The following is a 22,488-nucleotide window of genomic DNA, read 5'->3' on the forward strand; positions in this document are numbered from 1 at the left end:
TGGCATAGACTAACAACTGACAACAGAAAAATGGCACGACAAATGCACCAGGAGAAACACAAAACAACTTCTCTCTTTGGATTTCAGATGTTCTAAAATCATTGTATGGATTCTGGCTCTAATTTCAATCCGCTTTTCAAAGTGCCTTTTATCTGTTTGGTCCAAAAATTCGATAAAGACAGATTCCCTAAAGACAATTTAAACAGTGTGATACAATAGAGCCAAGGGCTGCAGAAGTTTCCATTTTCTGTTTATTACATAAAAAACAAAATATGACAAAATGTGTTTTCCAAGACTCAAGTTTTGGCCCATTTTGTCATGCAAGATCGATAAGAATTGGTGACAAGCAGAGAGTGTGGAAAACTGAAAAGACACACCTGAGAGAAAGTCAAACTCAAAAACTCCAAACATGCATTTTTTTTCCCACGAAGAAGCTGCTACATCATCACAAAGCCAAAAACAGCTTTCAACTCAGTGGGGACGAATGAAAAACAACTAAAATTTTACTCTGACCTCCTTCCATAATGCCTATTTGCATCGTGTAGGTAAGTCAAAGAAAAAGTTAGATGTTGCTGCATTTTGACTCCTAAAACTCAGCAGTGGAAACAAATTCAGAAAAAGTACAACACAACGTGGGCAAGCACAGCACAAAAACTTAAAAACCACTCATTGACCCATGCAAAAATATGCACCATGTTTTAAACAAGCATGTGGAAAGTGCAAGTTATGTAGGATGAGAAATATTCATTTATTACATTAATATAGTCACATCTATCTACATATTGATCACGCATTTTACAGGTTAATTAAAACTGTTAATACTGTAAACTAACTTATCCATTGTTATTTTCATCAGAGGGTTTGTTAGTGAAAATGTCAAACTCACTCAGTGCAGGCTCGGCCAGATAGCTGTAGCGCTTACGTAAGGCTAGGGATGCAAAGGTATGACGTCGCTCTGGCTTTTCAGTCTGCAACAATAGCAAACAACACAAAATCCTATCAGTTCTAGGTCACCCTACATTAGAGCTGCCAAATGAGCAACATTTGGACCTTATAATGTCAAATTAAAGCAAACCCAATAGCCCGCATTAGTTTGTATTAACATTAGAACAAAACCAATTTTCAACAGCGGCAGCAAATTCTCCTTTAAGAGTATTCACTGCACTTCAGTCTTCGATTTTTTTAAGTACTGATAGTGCTGCTTACAGTAAGTATTTCCAAGATAGTCAAATTAGCTTGAGTTGGTCATGATAAGGCTACAACCTCTAAATTGTAAGTACTTAAAAGTGCAAAAAAATAATTTTAACGCAATGTTAATAAATGTTAAATCTTGACTTAAGGACAAGGTAAGTATATCTAAACTAAAAAGCCACTTATATTACATACCGTGGAGCGCAAAGGATTGGACTGAACATAAAACAGATATCTTATCATATCTACAATATATCATGCAAAACTGAGCAGCTACAGGGTGCTTTGAACACGCATAGCTTTTACTGCCCTTGTAGAAGCGGAAAGAATAAGGCTATGATGAGCAGAGCAGGGCCACTATAGATCTAGCGCAGAGGACAGCACATGGTTGGGAGGGTGTGGTTTACCTCATCCTCGGCATCTGACTCCAATTCCTGGTTCCCAAGATGCATTGCAGAAACGGGGGGAGTAACATAACATGGAAAGCAGGGGGAAAAGAAACATCAGGGTGTGAAAAAGGAGTGAGTGACCGACGCTCCATCTCAGAAGAGAGGCCACTTTAGCAAACTCGGCAAATGAAAAAAATAAAACGCAGACCAGACAAACACCAAAAAAAAGAAAAAAGTATAAAGCGCCAACACTCAGTAGCAAAAACAGCAAAGGAACTCAAGCCACAAAAAGCCAGCCTAATAATCAAAAAAAGCCTTTTGCACAAAAGCCCTCAGCCAAAAGCATGTCATCCAAATCAAAAGATAGGTAGGAACATAATGAAACAGCCAATGACAAGAATCCACTGCATAGATAACCGATATACATAGAGAGAAGCTTTAAACAGATAAAAGACACAGTGGCGGCAGTTTGGCCAAAGTCTCCCTCTGTCTTTCATCTATAAGTGTTATTAGGGCCAAAACTACCCTAACCATGAGAATGGTTATGGAGATGACAACAGAGAATGGTGAGTTCATACTCCCTTACCTTTTTCACTGCAGGAAGTGTGATGTTCAGGTTGCACACAGCAGTGTGTGGAAGGCCCTTTGTGGTCTTACACTCTTTGAGGAAAGTGAGACGACCGCAGGGCTCCTGGCTGGGGTCTCTCACCTGGAAGGAGAACATTGCTTCCTTATGTACCTCATTCCTTTATAGGGCTGTAGTCGCAGCTTGTTAGTCGATCCACAGAAAATAATAACTAACTATTTTGATAAGCAATTAATCATTTCAGTCAATCGTTTCTATCACTGTAAACTGAATAAATGTGGGTTTGGACTTGTGCTCGAAGTAGACAAGACATTTGAAGAGGATTTTTTTTTTTTTTTTTGCTATTTCTGTTTGGACAATTTCACAGACTAATCCACTCGGCGAAAAAATGATCAGTAGATTAATCGATAATCAAAATAATCCTTAGTTACAACCCTAATGTGAACATGTATTTCAAGACTGTACCTTTGAGTCTTACTTTTTTTTTTTTTTGAACTTCTGCATTCATTACGTCAAACGTTTTGTGGCAATTTTTGCAATTTGTTCACTGAACGCAGTCACATATGTCAGCGCTATATAGCAGAGAGATCATGTATAGGAAGTGTCACATTTTTGGAGGTGATGTGTCATTGACGTGGATGAGGGTTATATGTAAAAACACGTTTTGATGCAGTGCTCGTAAAATTTGCTGGCACTGTGATCAAAGAATTAGCTCCTGTAAGATTAAACTTGCAGCATTTAGTACGGCTGAAAACTTGATTTCCACAAGATGCCACCAAAAAGCATGTGAGGCCATGCTAAGACTAATTTTCTGTGATTTCCTTTTGACATAATAGCTAGTGACATTTTTTTGCGAATTGAGCATTTGTTGAATAAAAAGTAATCAATGAGTCCCGTTAGTACGTTATGTTATAGACATGGCGCCCTGCTACTTTAGTCCTAATTAGCTGTGCTGTGATAAAGTGGTGCCTGATCTAGTTCACTGCAGCAAGGATGGTTTTCGCAGTAACAGAGCAGCCAAACGATGCACAAGGATTGATTATGGATAACATGAAGTGGATGGGTCAGTCAATGACATGAGGTTATTTAGCAGTGGCAAAGGGAACTAGGTCATACCCTGTGAAACGGCTTCACTGTATTGAAGGCTAGTGTGGGAAGAGTAGGGCAGCAAAGGGAAATAAAGCTAAAACAATCATGACTTGACATTGTAACAGCGACAAAATTACACTTGCCGGAGCTTTTGTCTAGAATGTTGTCTTGTCCCCTATTTTACTCCTTTTATGACAAACTTAGTGTAATTTTAGTGGCTTTCGGTGAGTTTTTTGCCACGTTGACATATAGGTCCTACTCCACGTTCCAGCCTGAGCAGGAGGTGTTGTAGGTGACTGTGATGATGGAGGGCATGTTGGATTACCTTGACACAGAAGGGCAAACGGTTCTCCTTGAAGGCGTAGAAGTTAAGAACTAACTGCTGACCGGCTTTAGTCAGAGGAGCCAAGTTTCCATAGCAGTCCACATAGATGGGCCTGCCCTCCAGAACCTGAGGGAGCACATCAACAGGGTAAGAACAACATTCACAGTCATCGACAAAATTAGTGTTTTTCAGAGTATTCATGATAAAGGTCTTGGTGTAGCACACAGCTGTAATGCAGGGTTTTGAGGCTGTATACTAGATAAGGACAAAGGGTTGAAACCCGCATCTAATCCTCAATAGTATGGAACCCTGACGCTGACTAAATGTAGTAAATAAATAAAAAATAAAATTGTTAGTTGATAATGATTTATACTAGCAAGAATCTTTTTATTTACTTTTTTCTTTACCACCATTCAGTCTAAATAAGAAAACTTGGTTTACTTTACAATTTAATTTATCTTTCACTAGCTCATTTTCCTGTTAAACTCTTTCACTTTCCTAATTTAAAATAAAAATGTTAGTAGCCTCCAGAAAGGCTGTAGATGATCAAAGTATTTATTATAGCATGAGAGTGGTTCTGCATTACCAATTCCTGGAAATAACTGGTAATCACTAATATAAAATAGAATAAGTAATGTATAAATGTTGAGAGAAACATTGTGATGTGTAAAAAAGTATTATTGAGAAAATCTAATATTGTCATAAGACGGGGCTTTGTAAGGATTAATTTTGGATTGTGCTTCAAAATCCCCAAACCTCGCATTTTGATAGGAATAGAATAGATATTGAATAGATAATAAACCACACATAAATATGTACCTCTATGTCTTTGCTCCTGGCCACCTCCTCAAAGTTTTCCTGCTGCTCTAGGGTCTTATCCACCTTGTCGTCCGTCATACAGAAGCACCTCAGTCTGGACTCCACCGGGTCATTCATCTTAGCAAACACCACAAACTTGGCCATGTAGGGCACGCAGATCAGCTCCCTGTACAGCTGCATGGCCAAACCCACCGTCTCTGGGATCTGGTGGCAGTCGGCCAACCAGAACCTGCACAAGTGACAAATAAAATGGTGAACATTTCAGACGCAGAGATGAATGCAACAGACTCAGTCGCGATCACTCGCTTGCTGTGTGTCTCACCTTGCAGAAACATTGGTGGTGAAGGAGACACAGTCCTTGACGAAGGTGAGAGGAGTTGTGCCTGTGATGTCTTCCCACTGTGCCGGGGACGTACCACCTGGTAGACAGTGATACAGGTAACATCAAGCATCCTCAAGCACATTTTCTTTTCAATGTCATCAGGCTTTCTACGTGTAATGTACAGGAAACATGGAATGACATTTTAGAGGAGACATGCTTGACTGAGGCCATCGTCATATTTTATTTTCTGCTCTAGTTATAGGTTAAATAATAAGAAATTGGGTAAGATTTGTGATTTCTTGACACATATAGTAAAATAAGGACAACTAACATTAGATTGATGTTGTGAATTTTTTTAAATAAAGGTCCCCTCCAGACATGTTTTGAGACATATTAAAATTATTCTGATTGGACTAATAATTAGGCTCAATGTGTTTTTTTGTTTTTTTTTCCCACAAAAAAGTTCAACTACCTAGTGAAAATGATAAAAATTACATATACTCTCTGAAATTACTCATTACCTCTTGTCCTGACACCACACAACTATATGATTTATGAACGGAAAGCAGCCTATACCACATTTAAAGCAGTTGATGTAAAGTATAACAAATTATTTTACAAAAAAATGCATATACATTGTCCTAATGTATCCCCTAGTCCGTAATCCTAACCCTAACCATCATAACTACGTGTCTAAGCGCAACCCTTGGCCTAATTTTAAACTAAGCGTAATTTGAATTCTAACCTTTAAAGTCCAACTGGAACCGATTTAATCTTCCCCTTCTGAAGTTTAAAGCATTGTCGCACTGTTTTTTGAATGTACGCTTAATAGTATTTTTTATTATTAAATGAAAGATATCAAAATATCAAAAATGTCATCTCAGCCAGCGGGAGAGGCGAGTTGTTGTCTGTGTTTAATTGACAGCAGCTGGCAGGCTGCCGGAGTGCCAGTGTTTCACCGCAGAGAGGAAGAGACGAAGTAAACAAATTTGCGCTGTGGGTACAAGTGATGGACAGACGGCACGTTGTTATTGTTGTGTTGTGTAGATGGCTTCTGTGTGGCTCAGTGTGTCCGTCTGTTCTGCTTTTGATACAAACAATATAAAATATAATTTTCTCTCTTTTGGTTTCTGATTTTTTTTTCTGTCAAAGCGGAACACAAGACACAGCAGATACGTGTGCTGGTCAGTAGCAGACGACAGAAATGCAATTTAATTTCAATTGGTTTTGAGACCAACATTTTAACCCCTTTGAAAGAAAAACCAAAATGTCCTCACTTTCCAAAAATGTCCTCACTCTCAAGCTCTAGGTCTGCCGAAATGCGCTACACTCTTAAACACACACACACACCTGTAATGCTACAGAGAAGCCGGAGGCAGGGAGTACAGTCTCCTTTGTAGCCGTTGGTAAGCCCCTCCCCCGAGAGGGGAGGGACTGGGATTGTCATGGTGATGGGTTTGTGGAACTTCCTTCTCCTGGGCTCCACGGTAACAATGGGGCTGAAGGTTGCTCGGTTTCCAAGGATTTTCTTCACAGTCTCATCAGGTACCGGCTGGGCCTGGGAGAGAAGAGGCAACATTCAATGAGCGATGTGTTTTTGTGCTAAATGATAACACTACTGCTACTACTACTTTTTTCTGCTATTATTACTAAAACTGACTAAAACTGCTTGTGGTATTACAGCTAATACTTCTCTAATCCTTCACTACTACAGAGATGTTATAAGAGAGGAGAATAACCACTTAAAGTGCTTTGAATAGAAAAGTCCGTAATGCCAAAGACGGCAGTTGCATGACACACATCCCGCCCCTTTCCCCCAACAGCCAATCGTCTGCTTTATAACAATCAAACAGGAAACATATCAAGCCAATCATGTTGCTGCACCGATGCAAGGCAAACCTTGCGCATGCATAGTAGAAGTCTAACCTGCGGAAGAAAAGCATTTTATACCTTATTTTGGGGCAAAGTCACCAAACTTTTTAAGTGTTTTTTTTTTTAACCAGATTTTTTAACCAGATAGATCATATACATGCAACTTTAGGTCCCAGTGACCATTTAAAGTTAAGTTAGGGCTCTTTCCCCATTCATTTAGATATGGGGGCCTGGTCTTGTTAGCATGAAATAAGTGCCCAAGGGCGTTGGCAAGATGGCTGCAGAGTGGAGAGACTTGCCTATAAGGACTTAACTACTACAACTAATTATGCTAATACAGCAAATAATGCTAATGCTACTACAATTACTTACTACTACTGCTACTAATGCTAATGCTAATACAACTAGAGCTAATAACTACAACTGCTTACTACTTCTGCAAACACCACAGCTACTAATGCTACTACTACTGCTAATAATGGTAATGCTACCACAACTACTAACTACTACTGCTAATATTGCTAAAACTACTATGATACTAACTACTTATGCTACTAATGCTAATACAACTCTGACTACTAAGTGATGCTCACGCAAATACTAATAGTAATGTCACTACTTTTGTTAATGCTAAAATGCTACTATTAATAATCCTAACGTTACACGTGCTACTACAGCATGTTAATGCCAATACCAATGCTAGTACTACTGCTAACACTTCTGCTACCAATGCTAGTACTAATACTACTATGACTACCAATTACTACTGTTAACACTACCTATCTAAAAGACTAACTTCTGACAGTTTATAGCATCAGACAGAAAGATAAGTGGAAAAAGCTTATATCCCGCAACTCACCTGCAGTCCAACTTTAATCTTCTTGGTTAACGCCCCCTCAGGAAAGGAGGCCTGAACCAATGGGACGCTCCGGCTGCACAGAGTCCCACCCTCAGGTCCCATCTGATTGGTCTCCTGTCGGATCCGAGACACCACGGCAAAGTACTGTGGAAAGTCCTTGGTTATGATGCGGCAGATCCTCTTCCTCTCCAGCTCATCAGGACTGTCCAGTTCTTCAGGGGAAGAAAATAGATTTATTATAGAGTTTTCTTTAAGCGATATTTTAAACGTTACTTAACACAGAAACAAGGGACTCTCCTGGATTCTGTAACGACCCTATTGTTTTATGTTATAGCCACCAGTTTTGATTATTCCAACTTTGTTTCTGAGAAATCAGGATTTGTCTTTCATTTTCGCAGGGCGGGCAGGTCTAAATACTAAAATACCCATGAGCCTCAGCTGCCGTTGCTATGAAGAAGAACCCAGTCAGAGGCGTGAATCAGAACAGCAGCGACGCAACGGCTTCGTCATTGCAGTTTCTAAGAAAATACTTTGCCACGTTTGCTGAATCGTATCAAACTGACCCAGAATTTAAAAGTTGACTGATTTAAGATGCATATTGTGTTTTTGGTTTTCTCAACAGCATTATCTTTAGCTCTCGCCTGCCGTCAGCGGCTCAATTGCAAGAATTTTAAGCTTGGCGAGTGGATGTTTTCTTGCCAAAATGCACCTTGGGAGATGTGGTTAACTTCTCCCCCCCTAAACTTTTATGAACACAAGCTTATACCTTTGACTTTTATCAAAGAACCAGATATTTTGTAATGCTTTTGTTAATTAATTGGACTGATAATTGAACCAGGAGAGCTTCATCAACTGTTAGTCATGTAACATTTTTTGTGGGAAAATGGAACCACAGGTGGCAATATTAATTTCCCAACTCAAATTATGAACCATAAATCACACCAATCAGATGTAAATTATAATTAGTTTGTTTTGCAAATGTGATAAATGTCATAGCTGTTACAAAAGTGAAATATCTGTTAAGTCACTATTGGTGATGCGTCTGTAAGGACCCAAGGTCCTGCAATGCATTGCCCTCCACCTACCAGGTGGTACAATGAAAATGAAGGGCTGAAAGCATTACAGTACATAAACTCCACCAGTTTTCTGTGCAAACCAAATTTTATGCCATCAGAATAATGTTAGAGATTCGATGATCACAAAAAATCTACAGACAGGGTCTTTGAAGACACGTTTAAGTCACAGGACGACAACTCTTTCGATGTTTCAACTTGCCGGTGTGCCGCTATAAGGCAAAATTTTGACCAAATAATTAATGGAAAAAAAAAGAAAATCAGAACACAGGCTTTACCTTCATCCATCCCGTTGAGAAGCTGATTGAGGTCATCAGTCTTATAGTCGTACAGATGTTCCTTCCAGGTTTCTCCGTTCTCGCTGCGCAGCAGGATCAGCTCTCTCTCCTGGCCCCGCATCGAGCCAAAATGAGGGATCTCCACGATCACAGGCCTGGTGAGGTACATGTCATGGGGAAATGGTTAGAGACATGTAAACCAAAACAAAAGAGTTCTACTTTACCATATGTCTTTAGAATCTGACCTTAGCAGGTAAGAGAACAGACAGTTTAGTTCGTCTTCAGAACAATGATTGTGGGAATTTTGTGAAAACTAATAGTCCCACTAGAGCTAGACCAATGCAAAATTAAAGCTGAGTTACAAATGATGACAGAAATATCACACAGCAGCTCGTTACACATATTCAGGGGATTAACACAAATAAAGATGGCATTAATCCTGTTCCTAAATTCTACAAAGACAAATGTGAATCAGGGACATTGAAGCACAAAGGTCTCGAGGACGTATTGTACAAGGTATGAATGCACTGTGGTTCTGCTGGTGACGGTGTTGCTTCATAATGAAAGCTGCGGCAGTGCTGCAGTTTGATGGGACATTCGGAGTGCTTGTCATGGCCTGGCATGACGTGACGTGACAAGACGGATGAAATGGAGTGAGCAGTGGGAGGAGAAAGCTGCATAGCCCTTACTTACACAAGGCATGATTGCAACACAAGAGAGAAGGATGAACATTCTCTATTCTGAGGACCGTTTGTTTTTAGGGTCGCTCAGAGTAGAATAGAACAGAATAAAATACCCACTGTGGAGGTGTCAGAGGAATTATATTCACTGATCATCCCATTGGGAAATCCTCTAACTATTTTCTGCACCTCAAATGTAAACCTGTGTATAACACTATAATGTACAATCAATGAGCACTTTATTAGGAACACCGTACTGATAGTGGGAAGGGCCTCCCTTTGCTCTCAAAACAGCCTCAGTTCTTCGTAGCCTGGATTCCACAAGAGATTGGAAACAGTCCTTTGAGACTCTCGTCCATGTTGACATGATTGCATCACACTGTTTCTGCAGATTTTTGCTGCCAGTCTCTTGTTCTACCACATCCCAAAGGTGTTCCACTGGATCCAGATCTGGCGACTGGGGAGGCCACTGACGTCCACTGAACTCGTTGTCATGATGATGAAACCAGTTTGAGACGACTTTTGCTTTGTGACATAGAGCAATATCATGTTGGAGGTAGCCATTAGATGATGGTAAACCGTGGCCATAAAGGGATGCACATGGTCAGCAACAATACTCAGATAGCTGTGGCATTCAAACCACGATCAGTTGGTATTAAGGGGCCCAAAGTGTGCCAAGAAAAAAATTCCCCACTCCATTACACCCCCACCACCATCCTGGAGTGTTGACACAAGGCAGGTTGGGTCCATGGATTCTTGCTGTTGATGCCAAATTCTGACCCTACCATCTGCTGCCTCAGCAGAAATCCAGCTTCATCAGACCAGACTACGTTTTTTCCAGTCTTCAGCTGTCCACTGTTGGTGAGCCTGTGTCCACTGCAGCCGCAGATTTCTGTTCTTGGCTGACAGGAGTGGAACCAGACGTGGTCTTCTGCTGCTGTAGCACATCCACCTCGAGGTTGGATGTGTTGTGCATTCTAAGATGCTTTTCTACTCAACACAGCTCTAAAGATTGGTTATCTGAGTTACCGTAGACTTTCTGTCAGCTCCAAACAGTCTGGCAATTCTCCTCTGACGTCTCGTCTTTTTTTCGTTTTTGCAGCATTCTGAGTAAACTCTGGAGACTGTTGTGTGTAAAAATCTTAGGAGATCAGCAGTTTCAGAAATACTCAGATCAGCCCATCTGGCACCAACAATCATGGTCAAAGTCACTGAGATCACATTTTTTCCCCATTTTCATGTTTGATGTGAAGATTAACTGAAGCTCCTGACCTGTATGTGCAGGATTTTATGCACTGCACTGCTGCCACATGATTGGCTGACTGGATAATTGCGTGAATAAGCAGGTGTGCAGGTGTTCCTAGAAAAGAGCTGTTAGTGTGTGTAAAAGATTTAATTTTTTGAGGGTTTTTGCCCTGAAATCTGCCCAGGAGATCCTCCACAAATGGTCATATGATGAAAAAACCTGTTAAAAACCTGTTTAAATGTCATTAAATGAATGTTATAATCCAAAAAACAAAGTTTTCAGTAACATTTTGTCCAGTTTTAACATCTTTCATACATTTTTTTTAAAATAGCACTTTTAAGAAAACATGTAACTTTTCTGTTCTGTGCGGTGATCAGCTGCTCTAAACAAACAAGCAGACAAACAAACAACTAAAAATAAAAGTCACAAGACTCTGCTCGATGACATCAGTTTTTACTTTCATGAATTTCCATTAAATCTTCATGTTTCAATAGTATTCTGATCAACGAAGGACTGACCAGGAACTGCTCAAGACCAAGCAATTTGCCTACATGGGGCAGACAATGAGCCGCCAGATTGGTACTCCCTAACGTTCCCTGGCCAAAATTCCACTTTTAAACTTCCATGTATTTCCATTTTGCATTTCCTCTGTGTACAATGCAAGAGGAGTTTGCCTGATAAAATCACAAGCTAGCAAATCATATCGGCTGCGTTTAATTAGCTACTCCACATGGAACTGTCACACCCAGACTTGGGAGGTCAGACAGAAGTCGAACATTACTGCTATTTTTTTCCCCAAAGCCTGTGTCGTAATAAGCAATTTCAGTGCTTTGAGGCTGTATAACCTCCACAGTCACAGTCTACCTTAAAAACCCAAACACCTCTGCTTCCACTGTCAGTGTGTGTAGTTCCACGCTGACACTGCATCAATAGTGGCGGGGTTTCAGAGCACTACATGTAAATCAGCTGCCAGATTCCTGTAAAATGAGTTATTAGTTATTTCAAAGAGAGATTTTAACATTAGTTTTTGTATTTTTGTCTGTGGTTTTCTCACTAGTTTGAAGTACGGATGTGTTATCATTATCGTTATTATTATTATCATCATCATCATCATCATTTTCGGCCGTTTGCTGACGTTGCAATGGAGACACCACTGTTAATCAGATGTGATCAAATCACATCTACACAGTCCAAATGAAGCACATTAGCTGAGTTTTTTTAGTGTCAAACTCTCATTAAATCATAACTATGTATATTTTTTCATTACTTAAATTTTCTTGTTGCTTATTCATTGATGAATGGCCACTTTATTAGGTACACTACAATCTAAGTAGTTATATTATGACATTATATTATTATTATTATTATTATTATTATATTATATTATGACATTTTAACAGTTTGAGAGCCATTTAGGTCTTTCAGATTATTTACAAGATTATATGTACACTCACTGGCCACTTTATTAGGTATAAGCCTGTACAATATAATGCAATCCAATACAACAGCTATGTCATAAATTCTACCTACAATAATATAAATTCTACCTATACAAAGTCTATAATGTTTTTGTTGGCATTGTAAATTCAATTATATGTTCACTGAGGTGATAGTTATAGTGGGTACTGTACTGGAATACATGCTAATGCTAAAACATATGCTAAAACATATAGGTGAATTACCACCTCTGTGACAGTGTCAATAGAAACTGAACATTATGGACATCATAAAAAAATAATTTATGGCAGAACGGTTGTGTTGGATTGCATTACATTGTACAGGTGTACCTAATAAAGTGGCCAATGAGTGTATAATGTTATATAGAAATAGTTTCATAGGTATTTCAAACTGTTCAAATCTAATAGTTTACATTTTTATGTAGAAAAGCCTGAGGGTCTCAGACAGTGGACATTTTATTGTGAATAACAGTCTGAATATAATCGAGATCATAAGGTAACGAACCACAATTAGTTCAATATCTATTGCGGCTTGGTGGCAGCAGAAACACATTGCCAACAGTATATCAGGTCAGTATAATGTAACCAAACTCTTTCCACAAATGCCTTTGGAAATTAATTACACAAAAAATACTGTGGGATGACATAAATCTGATCTTAAAGGTGAAGTAAAGTAACAGCGGTCATGGGAAGCAAGATGATGCTTGGCTTGAAGAGGAAAAGGCTCATGCCCAGCAAGCGCAGTCCAGACCAAACAGCCAATCAAAACCTTTACTTTCAGTGATGTCAGAAACCCACTGAAAGCCCCTGAAATAAAACCATACAATGGTCTCTATATGAAAGTGGCTGGAAAATAACTGTAATGGATTCAAAGCTATATTGTGTAGTTTTAGGAAGAATTTTACAATCTAAAACACAAATACTATATTCTGTGTCTCTCTCTGTAATGTTATTGAGGCTAAAACTAATCGACTTTGCTGTGGTGGACCCATCTCCCAGCTTACTTCAAATACAAGACATCATATTCTTGACTTGCTGTTGCTCGTCCTCCCTTCAAAATTATCAGTCATTGAGTTCTTCCCAAAACTACATGGTAACCATATAATATCAATGCTGTATCCTAACAAATCAAAGTCAACAGAGATGGGTAAAATTATCATATCCATCAGCATGAATCAGCCTCAGTCATGTCGTTTTCTTGGGGGGAGGTGGGAGGTACAGGAGGGAGAGGAGTGGGGTGGGTGGGGAGGTTGGGGGGGGGGGGGGTGGGTATGTTTGGTTCCTACCCAACAAATCTAGTTCCTCTGGGTCCCAGCTGTAGCACTGGACTAACCAGGCTCTCGCCTTCATTAAGGGCTGGCAGCTTTCTGGGAAGATGTAGTTTACTGCGTCCACAAAATAATAAAACACACATATACACAAAACACACACTCGCTAAGTCAGTAAAAGCACACACTACTGACTTATAGTTTTTTATCAGTAATAAGATAATTCCTACTACTTCTTTCCAGTACTCTCAGAGATATCAGTGCATTTAATGACAACAGTAATGGCAACTACTCACTCACAGGCGTACAGAGGTAGAGGTAGATATATTCATATCACGGCAACCGAGAATTCTTGATTCTGATTGGCTGGCAGGAGCGGATTTATTTTTTTGTAACTGCACAGCATAACCAAACACCTTTGATGCCGGTGCCCGTCTGCTGTCCTAAATTATTGTACCACTGTTAAACTGTAGGTAAAGACAGCAACAGTGAGGCTTAGCTAACAAACTTGGATCTAGGGTTATTTATTGAACCAAATGAAATAAGATAAAAAGCTGCTCAGGGAGAACCACTCGAATTTCATATAATTTCATTTCTGAAGTAAAGTTGGCTACGGTGAACCTGGTAGCCTGCAGGTCTGAGGAACGGCTGCAGGGGAAAAGAGAGAGGAAATCTGAGTGACCGAGAAAGAGACCAAATATAATTCTCAAATGTGAGCATCTGCTGCATTTCCTTGGATTTTATGATTGTAGATTGAATATCTCTGTGTTTTGGACTATTGGTCTGACATGACCTTGGGCCAAGTTATATAGACTGGACATTAAACGATTAACAGGTAATCAAAGCGTTGCCATTCACTTCAGTTTCTTTTGTTTTTAAAACACTTCCTGACATGAAGTACGAATGTTGCGTATAACCTGAATCATGATCACGTATTTTCTTTGCCTTTCTTTTTTTTTTTTTACAATCTACATTTGTACACAGTTTACATCAGATAGTGATGTTGCCTTTACTGTCAGAGGGAAACAAAGCTGGACAACTTGCTTGAGGGTGACCAAACTGTAACCATGACACTTGCAAATTAAACTGCAGGTATTACAACTCAGCATTTACACATAAACCCATTCACACTTCAAAAATATATAAACGCAGATGGTTGGAAATGGCAATGGCAAGAAGCAGGAGGAAGGAGATGTCAAGTCAACAAACTCAAAGTGCACAAAATAGGCAATTAGGCAAATAGCAACAACAATATCGGTGAGGTTTAAAAAAAAATTAAGTCTTACCCGAGGAACTGAGCTCCAGCCGGACCGACCTCCACCAGTCGGCTGGCCAGGCCTTCTCCTTCCACCATCGGAGGAGGCGAGGCTAGTTTGTGCCTCTTGACCAGTCGACAGGTGATCCTGGTGGGCGCTGTGCACTTTCTCGGCGGGATGATGATGCGCATGCCGTTGTGACGACTTCCTCTCATGGAGCCGCCCCTGGCGTCGACCATGAAGCTGACCAGGAACCTGACGGAGAGCGAAAAGGAAGGAAAAGGAGGAGAGGAGGGAGAGACAAAGAGTGAAAAGAGACAGAGAGAAACAGTGAAGCGAGGAGTGCAAAGACAGGAGATAAAACAGTGAAAGAGTAGCATGGGGGGAGAAAACGAGATAACCAGGGAGGGAGAGAGGAAAGGGTATAGAAAAGGAATGGAATAGGAAGTAAAATATAAAGTTTTATTAGTTTAACAGCAGTATTGATGGAGAGAGAGAAGAGCTTTAGTCGAGGTGATCGCTTCCCATGCTGTGATCCTCAAAACACAAAGTAAGTGTGATCAAAAGAGAGGAGAGATACAGAAAGAAGGAAGATACAGTATGTAAGGAGTTTTCTGTGTTGGCTACGACTGCGGTGGCACGAGTAGAAAAAAAACACCAACTTCATAAAGTAGATGTCACAATTTTGCTACTTCCATTTCCAGAAACATTTATATAATAATTAAATGAATGTTCTTCCATACTTCAGTAACACCTATTGATCGTTGCCACACACAACCTGCTGAACAAAAATGAGATTGAGTGCGCTATTATTTTGTGTGGATGACGTATGAATTAGACGGACAAGATGCCAACACAGGAGCCTCCAGTGCATCCTGTATTTTACCCATTTTAGAACGTAATGTAGATCTGTGCGTAACTCATTTGAACTCAAAGAAGGATATCACATAACTCACACACACAGAATCACACCATGCAATCTGGTAACTGAGATGTCATGTTAGTTTGTATGTAGCTGCTGAGCAAACTGCGCCTGAGTTGTTCCTTTGAAAAGTTTAATTAAGTCTAGAGCAAAGGTAAAAACTATAAAACACAAGAACCGACACTTAATGTGACCTGTTGTGATATATTCATCTAGAACAGGGCTGTATTTAACTGGCTACTGATTCATGACTGTTTGGATCTATTTTAACTGATCTGTCAAAGATGTTAGAGACTCAGAAAGGATTTCCGAATAAACACAAGGCCAAAAATCCAAAGCACTTTCTGTCAAATCTGTAACAACACAGTCCGTGTGTGAGCAGAGCAAACACTGATGTTATGAGTGAACGGAGAGGGGAGGGGGGGTGATGTCACCAGAAACAAGGTAGGGGTGGTGATAAAAGAGGGCAACCAATCACAGTCAATCACCTGCTGTCGTACTGCGGGAGCGGAGAGGAAAAACTGCAGGATGGACGACAAAGCAACGCAGGAGTCACAGGTCAACAACACAGATTTGTCACTGAAAATACCACTGAGAAGATGATTACCAACGAGTCCTTTAAAGGAATAGTTCGACGTTTTGGGAAAGACGCTCTTCTGGTTGAACCTTACATGAGGGGATTGATGCCACTCTCACGTCTGCGCGCTACATGACAGGCTAAAACCAGCAGCCGGTGAGCCAACCTTAGCACCAAGACCAGAATTGTTGTTTTTACACTTTGTACAGATTTAACAAAGGAGATTTAACATGTTAATTTGTGAGCTAGCAGTTTCCCTGCCAAGCTAAGCTAACCGGCTCCAGGCTGTAGCCACATTTTTTTTCTTCATCTTATTTACCGGACAGCCGCCAGAGTGGTATCACTCTTCTCCTCATACTCTCTGCCAGAAAGTAAATCAGTGTATTTCCCAAAATGCCAAACTTTTTAAAGCTTTAAATTGCAGCTCCTTCATTTCCACAATTAGGCGAGTCACTGGTGGGTCTGTTGATGCAAGGCCAATAATTTACCTGACCTTTAGCATCAGGTGAGCACTGGTCAGATTTCTGGATTTGGTTATACTGAGAGAGAAACCAGAGCCAACTTTCCCTCTAGCAGAAGCCTTGAGCGGTTTCTAGGATTACACAGTACTGTGCAAGTGTTTCAGGCACTGCAGATGTTTAGATTCTTATCCATCATGCAGTACCATTAAGGAGGTGTGATCGGTCCCAGATTCATTCTGCGGCACGACAACAACCCCAAACATACAGCCAGAGTCATGAAGAACTGTCTTCAGTGACAAGAAGAGCAAGGAGTCCTGCAACAGAATTTCTGGCCCCCATAGAGATCTGATCTCAACATCTTGGACTCAGTCTAGGAGTACATGCAGAGACAGAAGACACTGAGACAGCCTAAACCCACAGAAGAGCTGTGGCAAGTTCTCCGAGATGCTTGGAACAACCTACCTGCCAAGTACCTTGAAAACTGTGTGCAAGTGTACCGAGGAGAACCGGTGCTGTTTTAAAGGTAAAGGGTAGTCACAGCACATATTGATTCGATATAGGTTTTTTCTGTTTGCTGGACTTTGCATGAAGCTAATTGATCAACTATTCATGGCATCACTTTAATATCAGTGCCTACAACTTTTGCACAGTACTGTATGTTTTTACCACTTTATCATATTATTAAACATTAATTATGGAAATGACGGAAGTGTAACTTTTTCTAACAGATAAGCTTTACAGTTTGAAAATAGCAGACAATCAGAGAGAGTGACGAGAAACCGCTGTAGGTGGGAGCTGTTTTCTCGAGGGGACACAAAATTAGACAGAGAGAATTGGCAAGGAAGAAAGACAGAGAATACAAAACAGGTAGGCGGAAACAAGCCCATGTCTTGAATCCTTCCTCCCTCCTCCTTTTTCTCTAAAAGCTGAAAACAGTGTTCACATCGCCATAGTTTTCTTTAAGCATTCATCCTTTCAAACGTGCTCACCCGGAGTGTACTGGTGAGGAGACTAGGTTGACGTTGTCCAGAGCATCTGCAGTCCAGCTGTACCTCCTCAGAGAGTCGCTGTCAAAGTCCTTAGCCACCGCCAAATGCTGCGGAGGAGACAGCAAAGTCATTGCAAAGCGTGAGAAGTGTGTGTGTGAGCGCACGAGTGTTTCCGGGGAATCCCGCGTGTGCACAAGAAGAGGGTGGAGGAGTCAAATAAAAAGCTTTTTTTCAAGAAGCCATGCACTTAAATTTAAAAAAAAGAGAGAAAAATGAACAAACACTTTACTGGTGAACTGTGAAGTCATAACATCTGTGTCCTGTCAAAATATAGAGTCTAGAGTTTTCTGCTGGCAGAAATTAACATCACATCCAAAATGAGGAAGCATCACCAGGACACACAGATACTGACACATAAATCTGCTCTTGTAGAAGTTAGAGCTGGTTTTGTTACTGTCTTTATAACTAACGGTTTCCCTTGTTTCCCATTAAGGGCTAACTACGAGCGATGATATAATAAGATGACAACGCAGTTAGCTCATTTCAAGTAACGCCTCCTCTGGGGAAGGAGGGCATCACCACTAGTGCAACTAGCGGGATTTATGGCTGGATCAAAGAATGATTTCTACACGTAGGGGGGACCGCAGGAGCTGTCACCAAGAGTTAAAAAAAAAAAGAAAAAACACAACAAAAAACTGGCGATATGAAGTTTTACTGAGATACAAGCTCTGAAAAACATCTTGATGAAATTCAGAACATCGGGAAACATAAAGAGGATACTCGGCTTTCAAAAGAAAAATCACTACACTAGGATGCAGAGAAAGAGAGGAACCGACATCAGATCAGCCAAAAAAAGGAGCCACTGCCATGCTCACAGCAGATAGATTCAATCAGTGCGTGATCACTTCAAGTGTGTTGTCTTTTAGAGGATCACATGGTCGTGCATCAAGTAATATAGAAGCAGTTGTTTCCATTCCAGATGGGGCTCTGATGTGTTAATAGAGACACAGTTTGCTGACATGAAGAGAATTCAGCCCCCCCCCCAACAATATAAAAATTCTGAAGCCAATTCTTAAAAAAAAAAAAAAAAGATTATAACTAAAAACACTTTCAAGTATTTTTTTTTAAAAAATACTCTGCTAAAGTAAAGCTTCATGGAGAAAAAATACTTGAAATATTGACTAAAAGAATTCCACACTAACCGCACTGTCTGGACCACATAGAGTGGACACACGGATAAGGAAAGTTTCAGTCCACTATATAACGGGGATTGAAGAATGATGAACATATACAGTACATGCTCTGATATAAGCCGTCCATGGTAACAACTGAACATAACTGATGGCACAACTCAACCGAAAAAGAATATTATACGAGATATAACAAAATCTAAATGACATATTCTCGCATGCACTGAGGGAAGGAGTGGGACTTAAACATCTACCTTATTGTGTTGCTCTGCAATGAAAGACTTTTCCTTACAGAGCATCTGGAGCAGCATTAGGGGAGACAAGCGTTAAAAGATGCATGTGAATGCCTGTGAAAAGGTGTCCTGATTTCAAACGTCTTGTTTTGTCCGACCAACAGTGGAAAACCCCAGAAATATTAAATTTACTATAATGTGAGACGAGGAAAAGCAATTCTTCAATTTGCGAAACTGGGACAGTCAAATGTTTGGGATTTCTGCTTGAAAAATAACTTAAACGGGATCAATTAGAAAAACAAAAACCATTTAAATTTTCCAGGCAATGTCAGCCCTGTCTACACGCACGCGTTGATCTTTTCTTGTGCTTCCCACGCCGGGCACGTATGTATACCCGTTTGGATGGGCAAACCAGGTGGTCCAGCGACCCGCCTTTGGTCCCCAATTCAACATTTTGAGAAACCGAGGTACATCTTCACCCTTCATGTTAAATCATGCACTGAGACTGTACAGAAGAAATACATTTTTACTTTGAGGTTTATAAACGCAGCACATACAAAGTAATAAATTTGCGGTGTCGCTTATAAATCTGATTCACAAGGGTTTCCGCTAATGCAAAACTGAGTGTCCACTGATGGGACACTAGGTGGTAAAAGAGTCACGCTGTCATTTGGGTCGTGGGATATATTCTTCAATAAGTTTTCCTACTTCACCTTAAGTGCCATTTTGCTGCATCCTTAAAGTAAGCGGGCCATCACAGTAATACCTTTTATATAGCAGCACTAACACCTAATCTCATTTCCTCTTTCAGTAAAATGTAACGGGATTGGTCGTCTTTGTGTCAGCACCAACTCAGGTGTAAGAGGATTGGTGAATGGCCCGGCTTCTGGCACAGGACAAAGACAGCTCGGCACATTTGGAGACAGAACGGTGTCTCTTGTGAAGTTAATGACCAGCGGATTACCGACTGAGAGAGAGAGAGAAATACAGACACAGCGAGACAAAAAGAGACAGACCGGGTGCACCTTTAAATACCTCCAGACAGTGTACATACCATCTCCTTATTGGGTGCCAGCATCTCCTCTATCATCATGCTGTCCCGTGTGAACGAGCTCCGGTTCAGCGTGTTGGACCTATCAGAACTGAAGGAACGCAGGCTTGGTGTGGTTGCCGTAGCAGTCACGGATTACCAAGACAACAGTCACAATGATGGAGAGAGGGGAGGTGAGGAGGATTTGGGAGGGTTGTGGGTGTGAGGGGAATGTGAAAGTGAACAGAAAAAACAAACATAAACACATTAAATGCATGCAGCTTCCAGGAACCTGACTGTACAAAGCAAGAAAAGAACCTTCTAGAGGAGGGAGTTGGAGACAAAATCCAAGGATAGAAAAAAAAAAAATTGGTGTTTAGTGGCTACGAATATGTCTGAGGCAACAAAAAACATCTTAAGGAACTAGATAAACTTCAGAAATCCAGATGTACATCTGTGCTGGCTGATTTTGCAAATAATACCTCTTGGCTGGCGAATGTAGTGCTAAACAATAAAATGCTTTGTCGCAACAATCACTACATCGTCTTCAACTGTTCTGACAATTACAACTTCTTTTTTAGCCTCTTCAGTTTTGGCACCGGGGCTACTCACACCAAGCCAGCACACAATTTGATTGCCCCAAAGGCCTGAGTGAAGCAGGGCAGTTTGTGAAACAATTACGCAGATTACTGCATGATGGACTATGGACACAGTACTAGGACCGGAAGCTTGTTTTAGCCGTCACGATGTCAGCTGATGTAATTTTATCTCACACTCATCTTTTGACAGCAAACCCATATAAAACTGCAGATTGTTCAAAAGCTGAAGCTTCTGTCCCAGTGCGTTTTTCAGTGACTGTACGCTGGGATGTTGTTTGTGATGGGGTTCGGAGAAAGACTTTTTTATGAGGCAAATAAAGAGCATTCCTCCGCAGTGACATGTGATGACTGTTTTGCCTGCAACATCATCCACAATTACAACGGCTCTATTTAGCTCCACACAAGTAGAAATTAGTCGCCTGCTCAGAGGAAGTGCCCTGTGGCACAACATGGCAAAGACACACTCTAATTCTGAGATGACGGAAGCTGAGAGCCGCCATGGTTGCAACATAAATTTCTTTCTTCCTATTATCTCAAGGCGGTCAGTGTGCGCTGTCGTCCCGGGAAAAACGGTCCTCTCTCGGGCACGCCCTTTGGTAATTTACTGCCGGCTCTGTTGCCCGTAGCATTGTGACATATGTTACAATACCGGGTGGAAGATGAAATCTGGTCTCAGAGTTGAAATACAATATCTGTTGCTGCCATTTCGTCTGGAGGTGAAGCTGAATACATAATAAATACATGTTTTACTGGACAGTTTACCAACAGTGCTGCCTCAGTGGACTTTGGCGTTCTAATATGTACAGATATACCGACGCATTTCAGTAAGAATAAATATATATAAACGAAAATGAACAGAGGCAGCGCAGTCCTTATTAAACTTTGCTGTATTTTTTCAATATATATTACAGATTGGTATCTTTTACTGCACTCAGTGTCAATTAGACCCCCCCCCACCGAAACAGACTGCTTAGTCTGCTATTTGAGCCCGTCACTCCCCCCCCAGCGTCCTGGATGACTCCTGGTGTGGCAATTCTTGCGTGTTTTTTTTTTTTTACCGCTTTTGCTTTGTTGCATTTCTGGATTCGAAGCGCGTTTCCCCTTAACGTTTGCGCTCTTACTCTTGTATGTGCGTTGTGCTTAGGGGCCACCGTGTACACCTGCCTCGATAATGTAAAATAGATTTAAAAAAGCTTTGACAGAGATAGTGGCCAACTAGTCTTTCCTTCCAACTGGCATTAGCGTGAGCCACACGCGGTGAATGACTTAGTACCGCAACTCATTCGTGTAATTCCACTTTTACGCTTCCTTTACTGTTCTTGACTCTTTGTGTATATTTATGTTTTTAACTGTATGTGGCACGCCGTTACTCTATGTGTACTGTGGGAGCTCAGTCAAAGACACATTTCCATTCCATTTCCAATTTACATTGTTTGTTGGAAAAACGGCGTCTTGCTGTCAAGGGAACTTTGTGTTGTCACTTTTCAAAATAAATTTATAGTGTTTTTCCACTATTAAAACTGTACTTTTTGAACACGTGAAATTGTATGTTTTTGTATTAAAAGTACACATCCTTCTCAAGAGTAGCAGAGCTCGACACAAAGCACAGAGAGATCCAATCATGTTTGCACTGTCCGTTCTTTGTCGTAGACTACATGACACTAAACTGATGAAGGCAATAGCGTCACCATTGCCTACAGATATCAGTTCAGGTCCCTGGAAGCTCGATGAGGGAATACTCCACACAGAAACCAAAATGATGCAAAGCTCTACCTTG

General features: G+C 40.6%; 1 protein-coding gene and 1 long non-coding RNA gene across 3 annotated transcripts in view; one reads left to right on the forward strand and one right to left on the reverse strand.

Moving 5' to 3' along the window:
• The window catches only part of LOC120793998 (ankyrin-3-like), a 104,013-nt gene that overhangs the window by 27,539 nt on the left and 53,986 nt on the right, over window positions 1–22,488 (reverse strand). Inside the window, exons 24-36 of one of the 2 annotated variants that reach the window (XM_040134502.1) lie at window positions 20,137–20,239; window positions 17,660–17,766; window positions 16,121–16,153; window positions 14,741–14,965; window positions 8,804–8,958; window positions 7,453–7,664; window positions 6,072–6,279; window positions 4,722–4,818; window positions 4,400–4,628; window positions 3,581–3,706; window positions 2,167–2,289; window positions 1,599–1,625; window positions 887–968 (exon numbers count right to left, since the gene is read on the reverse strand). In XM_040134502.1, the coding sequence (XP_039990436.1) occupies window positions 887–968; window positions 1,599–1,625; window positions 2,167–2,289; window positions 3,581–3,706; window positions 4,400–4,628; window positions 4,722–4,818; window positions 6,072–6,279; window positions 7,453–7,664; window positions 8,804–8,958; window positions 14,741–14,965; window positions 16,121–16,153; window positions 17,660–17,766; window positions 20,137–20,239 (1,727 nt within the window). The remainder of the gene's footprint in view (window positions 1–886; window positions 969–1,598; window positions 1,626–2,166; window positions 2,290–3,580; window positions 3,707–4,399; window positions 4,629–4,721; window positions 4,819–6,071; window positions 6,280–7,452; window positions 7,665–8,803; window positions 8,959–14,740; window positions 14,966–16,120; window positions 16,154–17,659; window positions 17,767–20,136; window positions 20,240–22,488) is intronic. The other variant, XM_040134501.1, reaches the window with a different exon arrangement.
• LOC120794001 lies at window positions 16,121–21,143 on the forward strand. The gene is made up of 3 exons (XR_005708074.1): window positions 16,121–16,190; window positions 19,894–20,306; window positions 20,694–21,143. It is a non-coding gene; the product is annotated as an uncharacterized LOC120794001 (long non-coding RNA).

This window comes from Xiphias gladius, chromosome 9 (genome assembly GCF_016859285.1).
Source record: "Xiphias gladius isolate SHS-SW01 ecotype Sanya breed wild chromosome 9, ASM1685928v1, whole genome shotgun sequence".
In the NCBI taxonomy this organism is placed as follows: Eukaryota; Metazoa; Chordata; class Actinopteri; order Istiophoriformes; family Xiphiidae; genus Xiphias; species Xiphias gladius.